The 13,599-nt window shown below is 40.5% G+C and overlaps 2 protein-coding genes across 14 annotated transcripts in view; one reads left to right on the forward strand and one right to left on the reverse strand.

Annotated features, from left to right (window-relative positions):
• TAMM41 (TAM41 mitochondrial translocator assembly and maintenance homolog) overlaps window positions 1-10,678 on the reverse strand; it is a 28,318-nt gene extending 17,640 nt beyond the window's left edge. For 9 of the 13 annotated variants that reach the window (XR_010433528.1, XR_010433527.1, XM_064667981.1 and 6 more), the window contains exons 1-6: window positions 10,478-10,676; window positions 9,044-9,289; window positions 8,086-8,178; window positions 5,143-5,293; window positions 2,746-2,885; window positions 421-592 (exon numbers count right to left, since the gene is read on the reverse strand). Coding sequence is in view for 11 of the 13 variants with exons in the window: in XM_064667981.1 (XP_064524051.1) it covers window positions 421-592; window positions 2,746-2,885; window positions 5,143-5,293; window positions 8,086-8,178; window positions 9,044-9,289; window positions 10,478-10,615 (940 nt within the window). In the remaining 2 variants the exon portion in view is untranslated. Of the gene's footprint in view, window positions 1-420; window positions 593-2,745; window positions 2,886-5,142; window positions 5,294-8,085; window positions 8,179-9,043; window positions 9,290-10,477 lie in introns of all 13 variants that reach the window. The other 4 variants (XM_064667974.1, XM_064667982.1, XM_064667985.1 and 1 more) reach the window with 4 other exon arrangements.
• On the forward strand, window positions 10,658-11,717 carry LOC135420467 (S-antigen protein-like). The gene is made up of 2 exons (XM_064667986.1): window positions 10,658-11,360; window positions 11,514-11,717. Exons 1-2 carry the CDS (start codon window positions 10,704-10,706, stop codon window positions 11,655-11,657), a joined length of 801 nt encoding a protein of 266 aa, XP_064524056.1. The 5' UTR covers window positions 10,658-10,703; the 3' UTR covers window positions 11,658-11,717.
• Window positions 11,718-13,599: the final 1,882 nt, after the last annotated feature.

Consider the following 13,599-nt stretch of genomic DNA (forward strand, 5'->3'; position numbering starts at 1 on the left):
ACCAACATGATTGGGAAGAGTAATGTCAGCAAGACAGAAAATTAGCTTATCCTTGCAACGTGTGACTGGTAGGATACATAGCTCAGTATTTCGATGAAGTTATGCCTAAAGGTGTAAGCACTACAGAGTTAAGACGGTCTAAGCAGGCCACACTAATCCCTAAAGACTGTCTCTTCCAGGACCCAAACCAAAACATATCTTCCTATATCACTAGGAATGCTATTTGCTAGTTTTTCAGATAACCTGTTTGCAATCAAAGAAGTCCGAACCGATGTTTTTAAGGAGGTATCTCGTGATTAATCTCTTGGGTTTTTCACCCTTCTCTTTAAACCATCCTTCTGAAATAGAAAAACAGGTACAGATACAGATTTGTATCTCTATCACGTCTTAAAAGAGATTACAGACACTGGTTAGGCCTACCTTGATGCACCACAAATCCACAGTCAGGGTCATGGGCAACTTGCAGTAAAATTTCTTCCACATCTCTGTTTTTTCCAGGAGGGTTTACCAGAGAAGTTATCTTTTGCTGCAGAGTCTTTGGCAAAGCCATTAGTTGTGCAAATTGACCTTCTGGACTTTTATCAATCTGAATGTTATAGAAAATAAGACAGAAAAAAACATTCAGTTCTCTTTATCTTAAAGAAGTCCGAAAATTCTTCTGGCTATCTTTGACCTCTGAGAAATATCTCTCAGAACCCAATCTATGTCACTAGCACAAGTAATGGACATTTGTAACGAAAATTTCCCAAGCACAGGGAAATGCAGTTATCTCAGTTCTGAACCTGAAGAATAACTCAATGCAAAGATGTTAATTTTAATTAAAGACATACATGATCTTCCTGTCTCTGTAAGTAACTTTTCATTGAAACTGTATAGTTTCTGTTATATCCAATTTCCTTTGGAAACATAAGTACACTACAATTAAAAAAAAATTCCCAAAAGACCACTTAGCTCAGTTTCTTCTGCCTGAATATAATCAAACTGTAGACACACACATTTCAAGTTTAGTTTGAAAACCATTTTCTCTGCTTTAAACTCAAACCACATCTGGTTTGTAAAATTTGAAGAAAACATTCATTCCACATTTTCCAATCTAAATCAGAAATTCAAGGACCCTTTTTTGAATACAACAATGCCAACGTACAAGCTTGTACATATTTATACAGAGTGTAAGCACAAACACTGAAAAATGCATGATGGAGCAGATCTCTCCAAAACTGGAGGAAAATATGAAGAGCTCAGTTCCTCCCACACAACATCTCAGACACTTCATGGAGACATCAGACAGGAGTCTAGTTCCCCTATCCACTCCCTTTTGTCAGTGTGGAGAAAATGATCTCCAGATGAATCACTCCAGAGTCAGCCGACGATGAGCAGGCTCTGAACATTATGTGGGAGGAATCCATGTCTGAACCAAAACTGTGAGAACTAGTGTCTGTCTTCAGTTGGTTTTGAGGAATCTTTTAAGAAAGAATTTTCTCTGTAACTCTGAAGACATATACTTGGAGAAGGGGGTTCTATTCTGCATTAAACTGCACTCCTGAGAGCAGACATTCACCTCAGTCTGGGTAATAACTGCCAATAATCACACCAAGGTGTGAACAATAGAATATTAAAGCACCTTACTTCAAATCAACAGTGAAATAATGGCATTTAATCAACAACCTTGATGACAATTGTGGAATTATGGACAGATTTATTATCCAACAGCATATTTGCAGTACGTTATCAGGATTTTTTTTAAAGGTAAAACAACGGGAAGTATTATTGTAACTAGCCTTTTTCTTGAAGAAAGTATTACTGATCCTTTTCAAAATTAAATATTTCTTCCACTAAACCGTTGAAGAGCACACTGATAAGAAAACATGGAGACAGCTGCAGTGTAAGACAGATCTGCCTATGCTGTCCTCCAAAGCGCTGCAGAACAATTTTTTACTGTATTCAGGTCTGCTTAAAACTGTACTTATATCAGTTTCTAACAAAGACGCATCCTAAAAGGAAGCATTTGGGAGATAATTACCACGGTGACTTGAGGATAAGAGTCCATAAGACAACCCGTGCTATTTGTAACTTCATGCTGAAGTTTATATCACACTTGAATATTCACACATGGACATGCAAACTACAAGAGGAAAACTGCTACTGGACCCCTGACTGTGTGGCATCTCTCCCCTAATTCCAATGTTATACCAGAAAGATCAAATTCAAGATACTGGTCATTTTGGATTTCCCAAATACTCAGGATAGAAATGGTTTAGGATGGGTATTTAAAGATAATGTCAGAATTTCACTTAGGTTTAGTCAGCCGATCTTCACAACTAGCACTTGATGAGTTTTTTTGTGAGATGCAGTTTTTGATTGTGGAAAGTTGCACCTCTGAGTTACAACCTAATCTTTTTAACATAAACCATATGTTCATTCATCACTGCCTAGACTGTTGTGTCCATGTGGTAGTCATTAGAACATGTGTTTTACAACCATCTTCTCTTGTTCCTTTGCTAGGGCTCTAGTTCTGTGCCCATACACAAAGAAAATGAGCAGTAGTTACTACATATGCAGAGACTGGTATTTAAGGCAAATCTTCCGGTTGCAGAATTAACTAAACAACAGAAACATAACAAATAGCAAGTACAGTGACTACAACTGCCCTCCTTAGTGCACGGCATAATTCCTGCCTTCTGTCAATGTGATAAAGCACTTCCACCTGTTTGTTTTAAAAATGTTTTGAAGAACACTTGCCTCTAGCCTTCCCAGATGGTGCTTATATACCACTTGAGGGCAGTCCTGTAATATGGTACTGTACAGCTTCTGAAAATGGGGTATGTTGGGTTTCACTATGTTCTGCACTTTCGATCTGTCTTCTCCTATTATCATTCTGAAATCACCTGGTCAAGAAAAGAGACACAGTTAATTCATTAGGAAAAACCCAAAAACTCAGAGAAGAAGAATATAACAGAAATCAATATAGTAAAAAGCTGTCATCTAAAGCTTTTTTCTTCAGTTCTACCAATGCCTGCATAATTCACAAGGTTCACCTTCTATTAGTCAAAAAGCTATTCAAATATCTTCAAGCACAGAAAATACGTGCTTAGAGTCAAATATTGTTTTGTGGCCTCTGATATGCTGTAATATCATCAGCCCATATGTCCACATTTTCACTTGTGGACGACAAAATAAGTCCAGCTGTCAAGTGGCAGTAGCAGTTACATTCTTTGCAATGATACATACATTTCAAAAGACTACTAAACAAACTGACCAGTTCTAATACTTTGTATCTACAAACAAATAAGCTTAATTTTCCAATATTGAGAGAAAATAATTTGCATTGTCTCTGCACTTCAAGGGCAGTACCTGAAGTTCACCTAATGGCAGTCATGGTAAGATTACTGTATTATCTTTTCCTCTTAGCCACGTATTTTGTTATTAGTCTGAAAAATCAACTGCTTTTAACACCACTGTTACATCACTGACCTTTACACTTTCTCTTCTGATACATGACTGAAAAGTTTCAGAGAGAATAAGTGAAAAGACAGCTAGTATGTAATAACTACCTCAGTTAGGTACTAGCCTGGTAACTTCCGGTGTTTCTAACCAGGAGTTAGAGGCTCAGTGCAGCGTGTATCAACAAACAAAATCCTGAATCAATTCATTTTCCCCACTTCCCACATTCAGGAGACAAATGTTATTGAAAGACGGCAACTTGCTAGCCTTACTTAGTTTTTTCAATTTATGCCAAGCCACAAAACAAACACTTTGCATACAAATGGTACTGACTCACTGCTCTCAAAAAATGCATAAAAAAATAAAGGCTAAACATTTTCTAAATTCAAGCATGAACAACTCTTTTCAGCAGTCTGCAAGGAGATTAATTAGAGTAACACATAAAATCAATTTTGTCTACTAGTATACCCTCTGAAAGACTTAACAAAATGGAAGCAAAATAAAATATCCACGAACATATAATCAGCAGCCTTTTCCTTGAATATTCCCAACTGGGAATCTTACTGCTTTAGCTTTGTTCACACAGCAGAGCCAATTTCAACATCTTATAGCACGGTAACTGATCTCCCATGTTTCTGTTTGATTACACTGTTTCAAAAACTATATAAAAAAGTATCTTGGTCACTAGTGCCCACCAAGAATGTAATGCCATTGCTGGGCAGGTTTCAGGTGGACAGGTCTGCAGCCCTGCAGCAAACAGCCTTGGCTGGCAATCCCATTGTCAGCACCCTCTTATTGTCACTTTAAAACAGGCAACAATTCAGAAAAAAACTACTACGGAAAAGCTGAAAAAGCTGCTCAGGGAAGTATTACATAAAGAACAGTAACACTCCTCAGTACAGCCAAGCTGCAGCTTATAACCCCCACCTGCCCACCTGTGATTTTTTAAAGCCAAACTTGCATTTCTACACAAGCAAAGGAAGTGCTGCATAAAGGAATCAAACTTGTTCATAGTGATTTCAATAAGGATATTGAAATTTAAATTTAAAAAGCAATGCTGAATTAAATTGTAACAACTAAATCTTACATTGAAGAGCCATTTGCAGTAGTTTCCTCAATTGTTTTCCATACTCATTTCCTAACTAAAGAAAGGAGGAAATTCTCTTAGCAAATAAAAAAAAAGTCAACAAATACTAACCAGGAGGTGAATGTTAAATATACATTGAGGAATCATAATCTGGATCCTTAAATTAACTAAATAAGAACCTTAAACACATCACGCTCAAAAAGTAAGAGATGACACGGTATGAGTCAGACTATAAGATGACTCAACATTACACTGAGAGTGGAAAGAAATTTTTTTCCAAGGTTTTGAAACACTAAACCAAAATACAATCCATACAAACAGAAAAAAACCCACATTATTTCATCATATTCAGTCGCTCATAGTTAGCTGTTCATAAATCAAGCAGGTATAAGAAGCTTTGTTTAGGTACCTACACCTATTTCCTAAGAATAAGCCCAATTAGTCATTTGGAGCTGTTATGTAACACAGCATTCAGATACAATTTTTGGAGCATGCAGCAGTGTGGGCCCAAAGCAAGAGGGCAAATGACTTACTACACATGAGACTTCCAACTGTGGTACAACAGCTCCAACTACAGCTTTTCTCCTCGGTGACTTTAGACACCACATACTAACCAGAGTAGGAGAGTCCTGCAATCTGCATATAGAGGTCTTCTTCAGAGAAACTTTCTGGTAACATGAGAAAGGCTGCTGTGACTGCACTCTTCAGGTTGCTAACAAGAGCAGCTTGCAGCTTGCTATTCTCATTCTGTGTCAGTATTTTCACCTGAAAAAGCAGAGCCATTGGAAGCAAGACTTCAGGAAAGTGCTACTGAAGATGGAACTAGAAATCCAGCATGAAAACTAAATAAGAAATTTATTCAAAATTAGATCTTATTAGTATGGTATAATAAGGACTAGTGTCCCCTTTTGTTTACACTGTGTGAGAAAGAGGACCATCTTTTTAAGAATTAACAGTCTGCTAGAAAAGGCTGGTTTTACAAACAGGTTTGGAACTGCCATATGTTACAGCCATTAGCCAATCTCTGAAGAGCTATTCACCTTTCCATATTCATAAATTTAAGACTGATCAAAACAATAAATATGAATGCATCAACAGAAATACTTCATATGTGATTATGCAATAAGAAAAAAGACCACTGTCTCACTGAAAGAGAATGGAACACCAAAGAGCTAAGTTTTAATATTCATCTTCATTCTTTTTTTTTAACAGAGGACTCCCCTACCAAATGCTTCTCAGACACTAGTTGTCCTCCTAGAAGAAGCAAGGTTTTATTTTTGCACTTTGCATGAGAAGAATGTGAACTCAACAGAATCTTCATCTATACATGAAGAACAGATCACTTTAACACTTCCACGCGCTGCATGAAGTATTTGTTTTTAGGAAACACTTTAACTGTTCAAGACCAACTAGAGAAACCAGTCACCTGGGATATGGAAATATACTGGAATAAAAAGCAGATCTTTGGTAAGAACAGAATATAGAAACACACCATTATAGAACATCAGACAGATGAAGTCATCCTGGTTTACAAGATGGCTCTATAACTATGCTCTTCCAGAAGCAACTCTCCAGGAATCCCTGCTTGTTGTCAGTTGCTGTCTTTTTCAAGTGTCTTGCTTATAAAAGGCAGATTTTTTAATATCTGTTTACCCTACAATACCTTAAAATGCAAAGGCTCTGGCAGTTATGAACAAAGGTACCCATTTGTTCTTTCTCCCCAAAAGCCCATTCACACACAAATGAGTTGCAGTATTACCTGAAATTCTGCCCCCACATATAACCTGAAACAGCTAAGGGACCCTTTCAAGTAACTATTTTTCTTCAGGAATACAAATACCCTGTTAATCAACGGGGGTAAAAACCCAAAACCAAACCTAGGTTCAATAAAGTACGACAATCAGACATATCTGCTACACACAATTCTTACAACAGAAAGGACACAGCCAATGCAATGTCATGGCTGACATTGCTGATATTCAGAACATACTTTTTAGTTATGACAAAATCTTTAAGAGGCATAAAACTTTAATAATATCTGATTTTGATACGATGGTGAATGCAACAGTACAGAGGTTACTTGTTTCAGTCATTCTGCACTATTTATTTATTTCCTTGAAAGCCACAGGAGAAGGTTACTGAATGCATAACAGACTTGCTTAAGTAGTTTCAATAACTAAGACATGCTGGTCATGGGGATGAACTAATAAATGTATGTTCATAGCTTGCTGCTACAGGGAATCTCTAAGGAAAGACAGAAGAGAGAAGTCTGTGGCACCACAAACACTCATATAGGTGCTTATACCTTAGGATAGCCCTGTAAATAGCACCATGTTATGGACTTGTTTTAAGAACACCATAGTTACAGCCTTTTAAAATGTGAAACTCCAAAGAGATCTTATTCCTCCTTACGGAAGACCACAGGAATTTTTTCCGAGGAAAACAATATGCTAGGCTTCAAAATCTGCATGCCTGGAAACACTGCAGTGGTGATAAAATTAATTTATGAACAAATTTTAAACAGTTCAGAGAGCTAAAAATCTCCCAGGAAGTCAGAATGCAATAGTTAACACCCTGTTACAAAAAGGCTGGATGTTGATTCTTGGAGTAAATCTGAAAGAGCACCAAAGTTAAGGAAGGCTTTTTCACAGTACAGAGAACTTTTAATTGGATCTATTCACTGTACCATATCACAAATCAAAGTAGCAGCAAGTGCAGTTACACTGAAAATAGCTATTCACTATTCATTGTTAATGTGACATTCAGGATTTTTCCTTCAGTTATTTTCCTCAATGTATTAAGTTTCACTCTTTACAGAGATAACAGCTACTCTGACCTGTATCATGCTACAATACGTCTCTGGAGATAGAGAAAAGCCAATAGTGCTGAGACAATCTATTCAAACTTTCACTCCAAATTTTTAGTTAAAAGCATAATTAACTTCTGTTCTAAGACCTGAAGAGTTCTCCTCTCCTTCTCACCCTCCTGTCTTAACAAATTTTTCCTCAGCCCTGCTGCCATCTGCTGAAACCACTCGGGGAAAGCAAACACCTCCTATTTTTTACGACACAAACACGGAGGAGAAAAACACACGTGTTTAACCCATAGTTCATTCAGTTATAAATACTTTAACAATACAATGCACTAGACAGTAACTGCACAGCAAAGCAGCTTTCACCTTTAAAGATTTCCACTATTTACCCACATTAAATTTTGGTGACCCCTATGTCTGTTATGAAAGGCACAGAATACATTTAACATTAAAGGGACTTTGCATTAATATAGTCCAGTTACCCAAGATTTACTACAGGCAGAAAGCTTTTATTAACATACTTACCTTTGCGGGTTTTCCACATCACACAGAATGTAATCAAGGACTACATTTCACTTCCTTTCTGAGAGATTATCCCTCCAGGGCTACACCTCTGAATCAGGGCACATTATTTGTTCAGTACCAACATATCCTTAACAGATAAAGTTAAAACTAAAACTGATCATTTTCCAGCCCTGTAATTTCCTGCATTTCAAGACAAAAAACTGAACAGGTAAACAGTTACCGGCTTTTGTAGGCGCCCAGCGACATAGAGGGTTTTCCAGTGAAATAAATCATCAATCAGGGTATCAGTGCTAATTACACCATATTTTATCATCTGGGAAAAAAGCAAAATAAAAGCTTTTGAAAAAACATACCTATACCTTTTTCACTACATGAAACTTACTACTTCCTGACATAACTGTCATTCATTCTAAAGAACACACACCTCCAATAAAAAACTGTAAAACATTTTCATGTTTTAATTAACACAGGAGGTAAAAGAAAAATTTCCTACTTACATGCAAACTTCTAGGAAAAATGGAATGCCTGGAACTCTAAGATCTTTTCTAGAATCAAAGCTGCAATAAAGTCTCCAGCCAAATGTTACAATATTTTGATTAATCCACAGTATCCTTTATGATATTGAAAATACTCAAGAAATAGTTTGTCAGAGATCTACAACTTGCTGGACACTTGCTGGACCACTTACCTAGAATTACACCCAAGCCTCACAGGTCAGGATTGCCAACACCAAAGAACATAGGTGTCAGTTCCAACTTGCTATGTTGCAATTTGCATTTTATGCCAAATAAACAGTAAGAATCCACTTTGCTATTACTACGTGGTCCACTGCTGAAGTTAAGGGCCTGTTTTCCCAGAATACACTTTACCACCACCAAAGCTGGCAGACAGCGAGTAATAAGGAATATAAATACAGTTTCTGAAGCACTTTAGCTCTAAGTTCCAAACATTGCTCACACTTTTAAGGCGCAAGAGCAGCTGGTCTGTTTGCTTTTTAATTAAAATGCTGTTTGTGAAGCAGTTTTGAGACAGAAATATTGAAGATACCATGAGTTAATCGACAGCTACAATCTACAAGATTGGCTTCCTGAAATTTGCTTTAAGCTAATCATTTCACTACTTCATACAGACAAATATTTTACTTAATTTGTACTTGTACAAAGACTAATCATACTTACCCTACCATTACATGGCACTAAAGTGTTGTAGTAAATTCCTGCTCCGTAGCTCTGCATACTAGTTATCTGTTTTGGCCCAAAAAATTTTAGGAAGGAATAATGATTCCTGTTCTTTAACAAGTTCATCATATGCCAGGTCACAGAATCATCAACAGCAAATACGAAATCCAGCATATTGTTCTGTGGTTGAGGAGCAGAGTGTTGGGGGTTATACGTCAAGAAGCAGCCAATGTTAATCATAATAACCTAAGATATACACAATCATAATAATCTAAGATATACGTTGTATCAAACTTCCAGCTAATAATTTTTCACAAGAAAAATATAAGAATAAAGCCTAATACACAAGTATTAAAGTCAGATACAGTTTAAAGATTCAGATAAAGTTGTGTTTTCTTGTCCGTTTAGCAAAGACTACTCAAAATTTTCCTGTGCTGGTCATGACCAAATTTCAACCCTCCAAAACCGAAGAGCAAGTGTAAGATCTCCACCACCTTAATTCACAGCTCAGTGGAACAGCTGACACTGCTAATGAACAGGACTTTTGGCAACTTGCAAGGCCGTGAATTGGGGGATGTGGGCAGATAAAGGCACCTGAGAGCTGGCAAAAAGTGTATTTCTAGCATATTCCTTTGCTTTTGACAACAAAACAATCCAAACTCCAAAGATTTCTAGTGTGCAGTGTATGTACTGCTCTTCTGGAGAAACCAGTGCACACACTGCCTGCACACAGACAGCACAAAAGCTCGGAACTCATACCTGCAACACACCACTATCTGGAGTGATGTTGCTTCAAATTCACTAGGATTGCCTCTCTGTGGCTTATTAATTGTGGGCAGCATCTCGGCTAACCATTAATACCACTAAAAAGATAATCTGTTAGCTACCTTTCTTCCTATTCTTTTGTGTGACGATGAGATGCTGTTAGAGCTCTGAAATTCTTGTCATCCCCGTTTAAAGAAAACGAGGCACATTTAAAGTCACATTTGTGGAGACTGCTTAGTAAGTGAAGCCAATAACGAGCAATACTGCTGATTAACAATTTTTAAAAGCTCGAACATAAGAAATAAATACAAAGAAACATTGTTTCCAAGCAGTTGACCCCCAAGTGATGTGGAAGCCCCGCGACTGCCACTTCAGGGTGGCAATATATTTTCAATTGCCCTCATACGGTGCACAGCAGTAAAAACAGCAGTAAATAACCTGACACACAAGAATGAAGGGGACCCCGAGCCCCTCACAATGACAAACCCACTGCCGGGACCACCCTGGGCCCTCCCCGGCAGCCCGGGGCACGGACCGGACAATATCCCGTAAGGGACTGAGATCTTCGCCCCTTCCCGTACACGAGCCGCAGCCGCAGGGCCGGAGGCGGCTCCAGGTAATGCGGTGCCCGGAACGCCCAGCACAGGGCCGCGGGGCCCGAGCGCTCACCTCGCCGTGCTCGGCCGCGGCCCCCGCCTGCCGGAACACCCCCGAGCCGTAGGCGAAGGCCAGGCTGAGCTCCTGCGGGAAGTGTGCCAGGACCCGCCGGAACTTCACGGCCGAGCTCGACAGCACCGGCAGCGCCATAACCGGGCCCGCCGGACCCGCGGCGGGAGGAGAGGCCGCGGCCGGGCAGGGGCTGCACCCACAGCGCCCTCTGCAGCCCGGCGGGGGCATGGCGGGCTCGGCCCCGCTCACAGGCTGGCTCGCCCCGGGCGGCGCTAACGGGGACACGGGCAGGGCTCCCGACGGGGACACGGGCAGGGCTCCCGAAAGGGACACGGGCAGGGCTCCCGAGGGGGACACGGGCAGGGCTCCCGAGGGGGACACGGGCAGGGCTCCCGACAGAGACACGGGCAGGGCTCCCGAAAGGGACACGGGCAGGGCTCCCGACGGGGACACGGGCAGGGCTCCCGAGGGAGACACGGGCAGGGCTCCCGAGGGGGACACGGGCACGGCTCCCGAGGGGGACACGGGCACGGCTCCCGAGGGGGACACGGGCAGGGCTCCCGACAGAGACACGGGCAGGGCTCCCGAAAGGGACACGGGCAGGGCTCCCGAGGGGGACACGGGCAGGGCTCCCGAAAGGGACACGGGCAGGGCTCCCGAGGGGGACACGGGCAGGGCTCCCGAAAGGGACACGGGCAGGGCTCCCGACGGGGACACGGGCAGGGCTCCCGAAAGGGACACGGGCAGGGCTCCCGACGGGGACACGGGCAGGGCTCCCGAAAGGGACACGGGCAGGGCTTCCTCCAGGGTCTCCTCAGGGGTCCCCTCAGGGGGCCTCTCAATGCTCCTTCAGGGCTCCCCTCAGCGAGCTGATGTTCAGCAGGTGGGTTTCGCATTTAGTCTTCCACCACCCTTTTTTCAGTTTAATTTTTTTAGGTCCTCGCAATTTTGTGCATCTTCTTTGATTATTTTTTTCCTCCTCCTTCCCTTTTTAATTATTATTTATCTTTTTATTCATGTTTTATACTGTTCCAAGGCTTTCCTCAGAAATTATCACCAGCGTTGCAGTTCTTCACACATTCCCCGTGGAACACAAACACAAAGACCACAACGTTTAATCATCCTGGTTGTGCTCAGGGTTGTCTCATGCTCTCCTCGTGCTGAGCCAGGCTTAGTTTGAATGTTCAAGTCCTACATAATAAACCTGCCTCAACTCGATGAGAGTGCTAAATGCATAAAAGTGGCTCAGGAAACTGAAGCGTGTCTTGTTCTCTCATGATTTTGTGCTTCCCTGAATCCGGTTCCCAAAGATCACGTTTTATCTTCCTATGGTTTATGACTTTCAAAATACCTTCTTTGCTACTATAAAGAAGTCTAATTTCATTAAATCAAAATAGAAGCTAAAGGTCTTTATAGATATTGGTATGGATGGTATTGACCTAGAATGCACTTATTCTAATGAGCAAGTAAAAAAGGGGAAGCTTGTTTGAAAATTAACAGACTGGTAACCCTTCAGTGAAGTTATACAGTTGACTAATACTAAAAATTAAGGTAACAAAGCAAATTCTTGAGAGGGTATGATATCTGGAACCTTTTTGCTTGAGTATTTGTGTATTAGAAAAAAATCTGGGGAAAAGGTTGCTTGAGTATTGCAGAATTGTCCATCTCAACCTTGCCAGCTCAAATCCTCTCCTTGGGGCCTCCAAGGTGGATTTTGTTCATATAATTTAAAACCCTTATATTCCAACTTTCCTACAACTCTGTTCTTTGCTATTCTTCCTTGACTGTCTTTTACGTATTTTAGACTAAACTTAAAGTTTGTTTCTTGCATCTACTACTAAGATTTAAATTGGTTTTGTTTCCAATAGCACAGTTAGTTTTTGAGACTAATAGCTTGATCTGGGACAAAATTCAGAACTGATCTGAAAGTTTATGTGGAGGTATCTTATGTGTTGTACTGCTTTTGACCTTGGCCTCTAATCTGTTTCAGTGGAACTTTTGCTTGGCTGACTTTGGTAACAAAGTCTGCAAACACCAGAAGGTCTTCAGTTGGATTTGCAGTTTTAGCTAGCACTGCTGTTGAGGGGAGCAGTTTTCCTCTATCCACTTGTATCAGTGTAGGTGTTTGTGTGGCTGCACATCAGAACAGACTGGGGAATTGATGTGGGTTAAAACCAACTGTTTTGGGTTGTCGAGATTTTTAAACCAGTCTAGTTTTAAGCAGGTCACCAGTGTTCTTTGCCACACGTTTGTGCTGGTACAAGCAGGGGAGATGATAAGATTTCTTCTGTTGACAGTGCTGGTTCAAAAGATACAAGTACTTGTTTTGAGGGTTTTTTTAACAAAATTTTCACACTTAGAATCTTGGCTGGGATGGAGTCCATGCATTAAAGTTGTGTTAGGAAGGGTACAATATTCTGTATGTTGCACAGTCATCTTTTATTCGTTCTTTTTCAGCCAGGTAAATTCTAATACTTACTGCAGTATGTTTCTCATGAGAGAGCATAATTTTTTGGCAATAAAATATGAACTTTGAATAGCCTCCACATAACTAGAAAGCTTGTCTGCAAGTGTGGTTTTTGTTTCTACCTTGCCTCTGTGTTCTCCAGTTCCTTTGAATGAAGGAGGCTCACTGACTCTGCTCAGTGTCTGAATTCCAAGACATGTATCATATCTTCCAGCATTGGATCTTCACAGAGGTATCTTAATAACACCATCTTCAATAAAAAATAACCATTTTCACTAAGTTAATACGGAAATCTGAATACTTACAGTCTGTCAGTCCCAGTGGTTCCTCTCCACGGTACCAGAAATGCTGTGGTTCAGGGGGTGCTGAGCACCTCACTGGGGTGCTGCTGCTGCCCCAGGATGGGCTCATTCAGATCTCTGCTTTTGCCTCTGTGGATCTTTCTCCAGCAAAACTGACAACTTTGTGTCCTTTAGTTTCTGAGTAGTGGGGATTCTGTCCTACTTTTCCATAGCATGTGCTTGTTGGAGGTGGCAGCCTCCTCTGAACATGCAGTTGCTACTTCTTGCCTGTAACCTTTATAAATAAAGAGCAATTTTCATAAAGAAGTGGCAGCATCTGGAATCAGCAGCTCATATTGTTTGTTTTAAATTTC

The sequence above is a fragment of the Pseudopipra pipra genome, chromosome 11 (genome assembly GCF_036250125.1).
Source record: "Pseudopipra pipra isolate bDixPip1 chromosome 11, bDixPip1.hap1, whole genome shotgun sequence".
Lineage (NCBI taxonomy): Eukaryota > Metazoa > Chordata > Aves > Passeriformes > Pipridae > Pseudopipra > Pseudopipra pipra.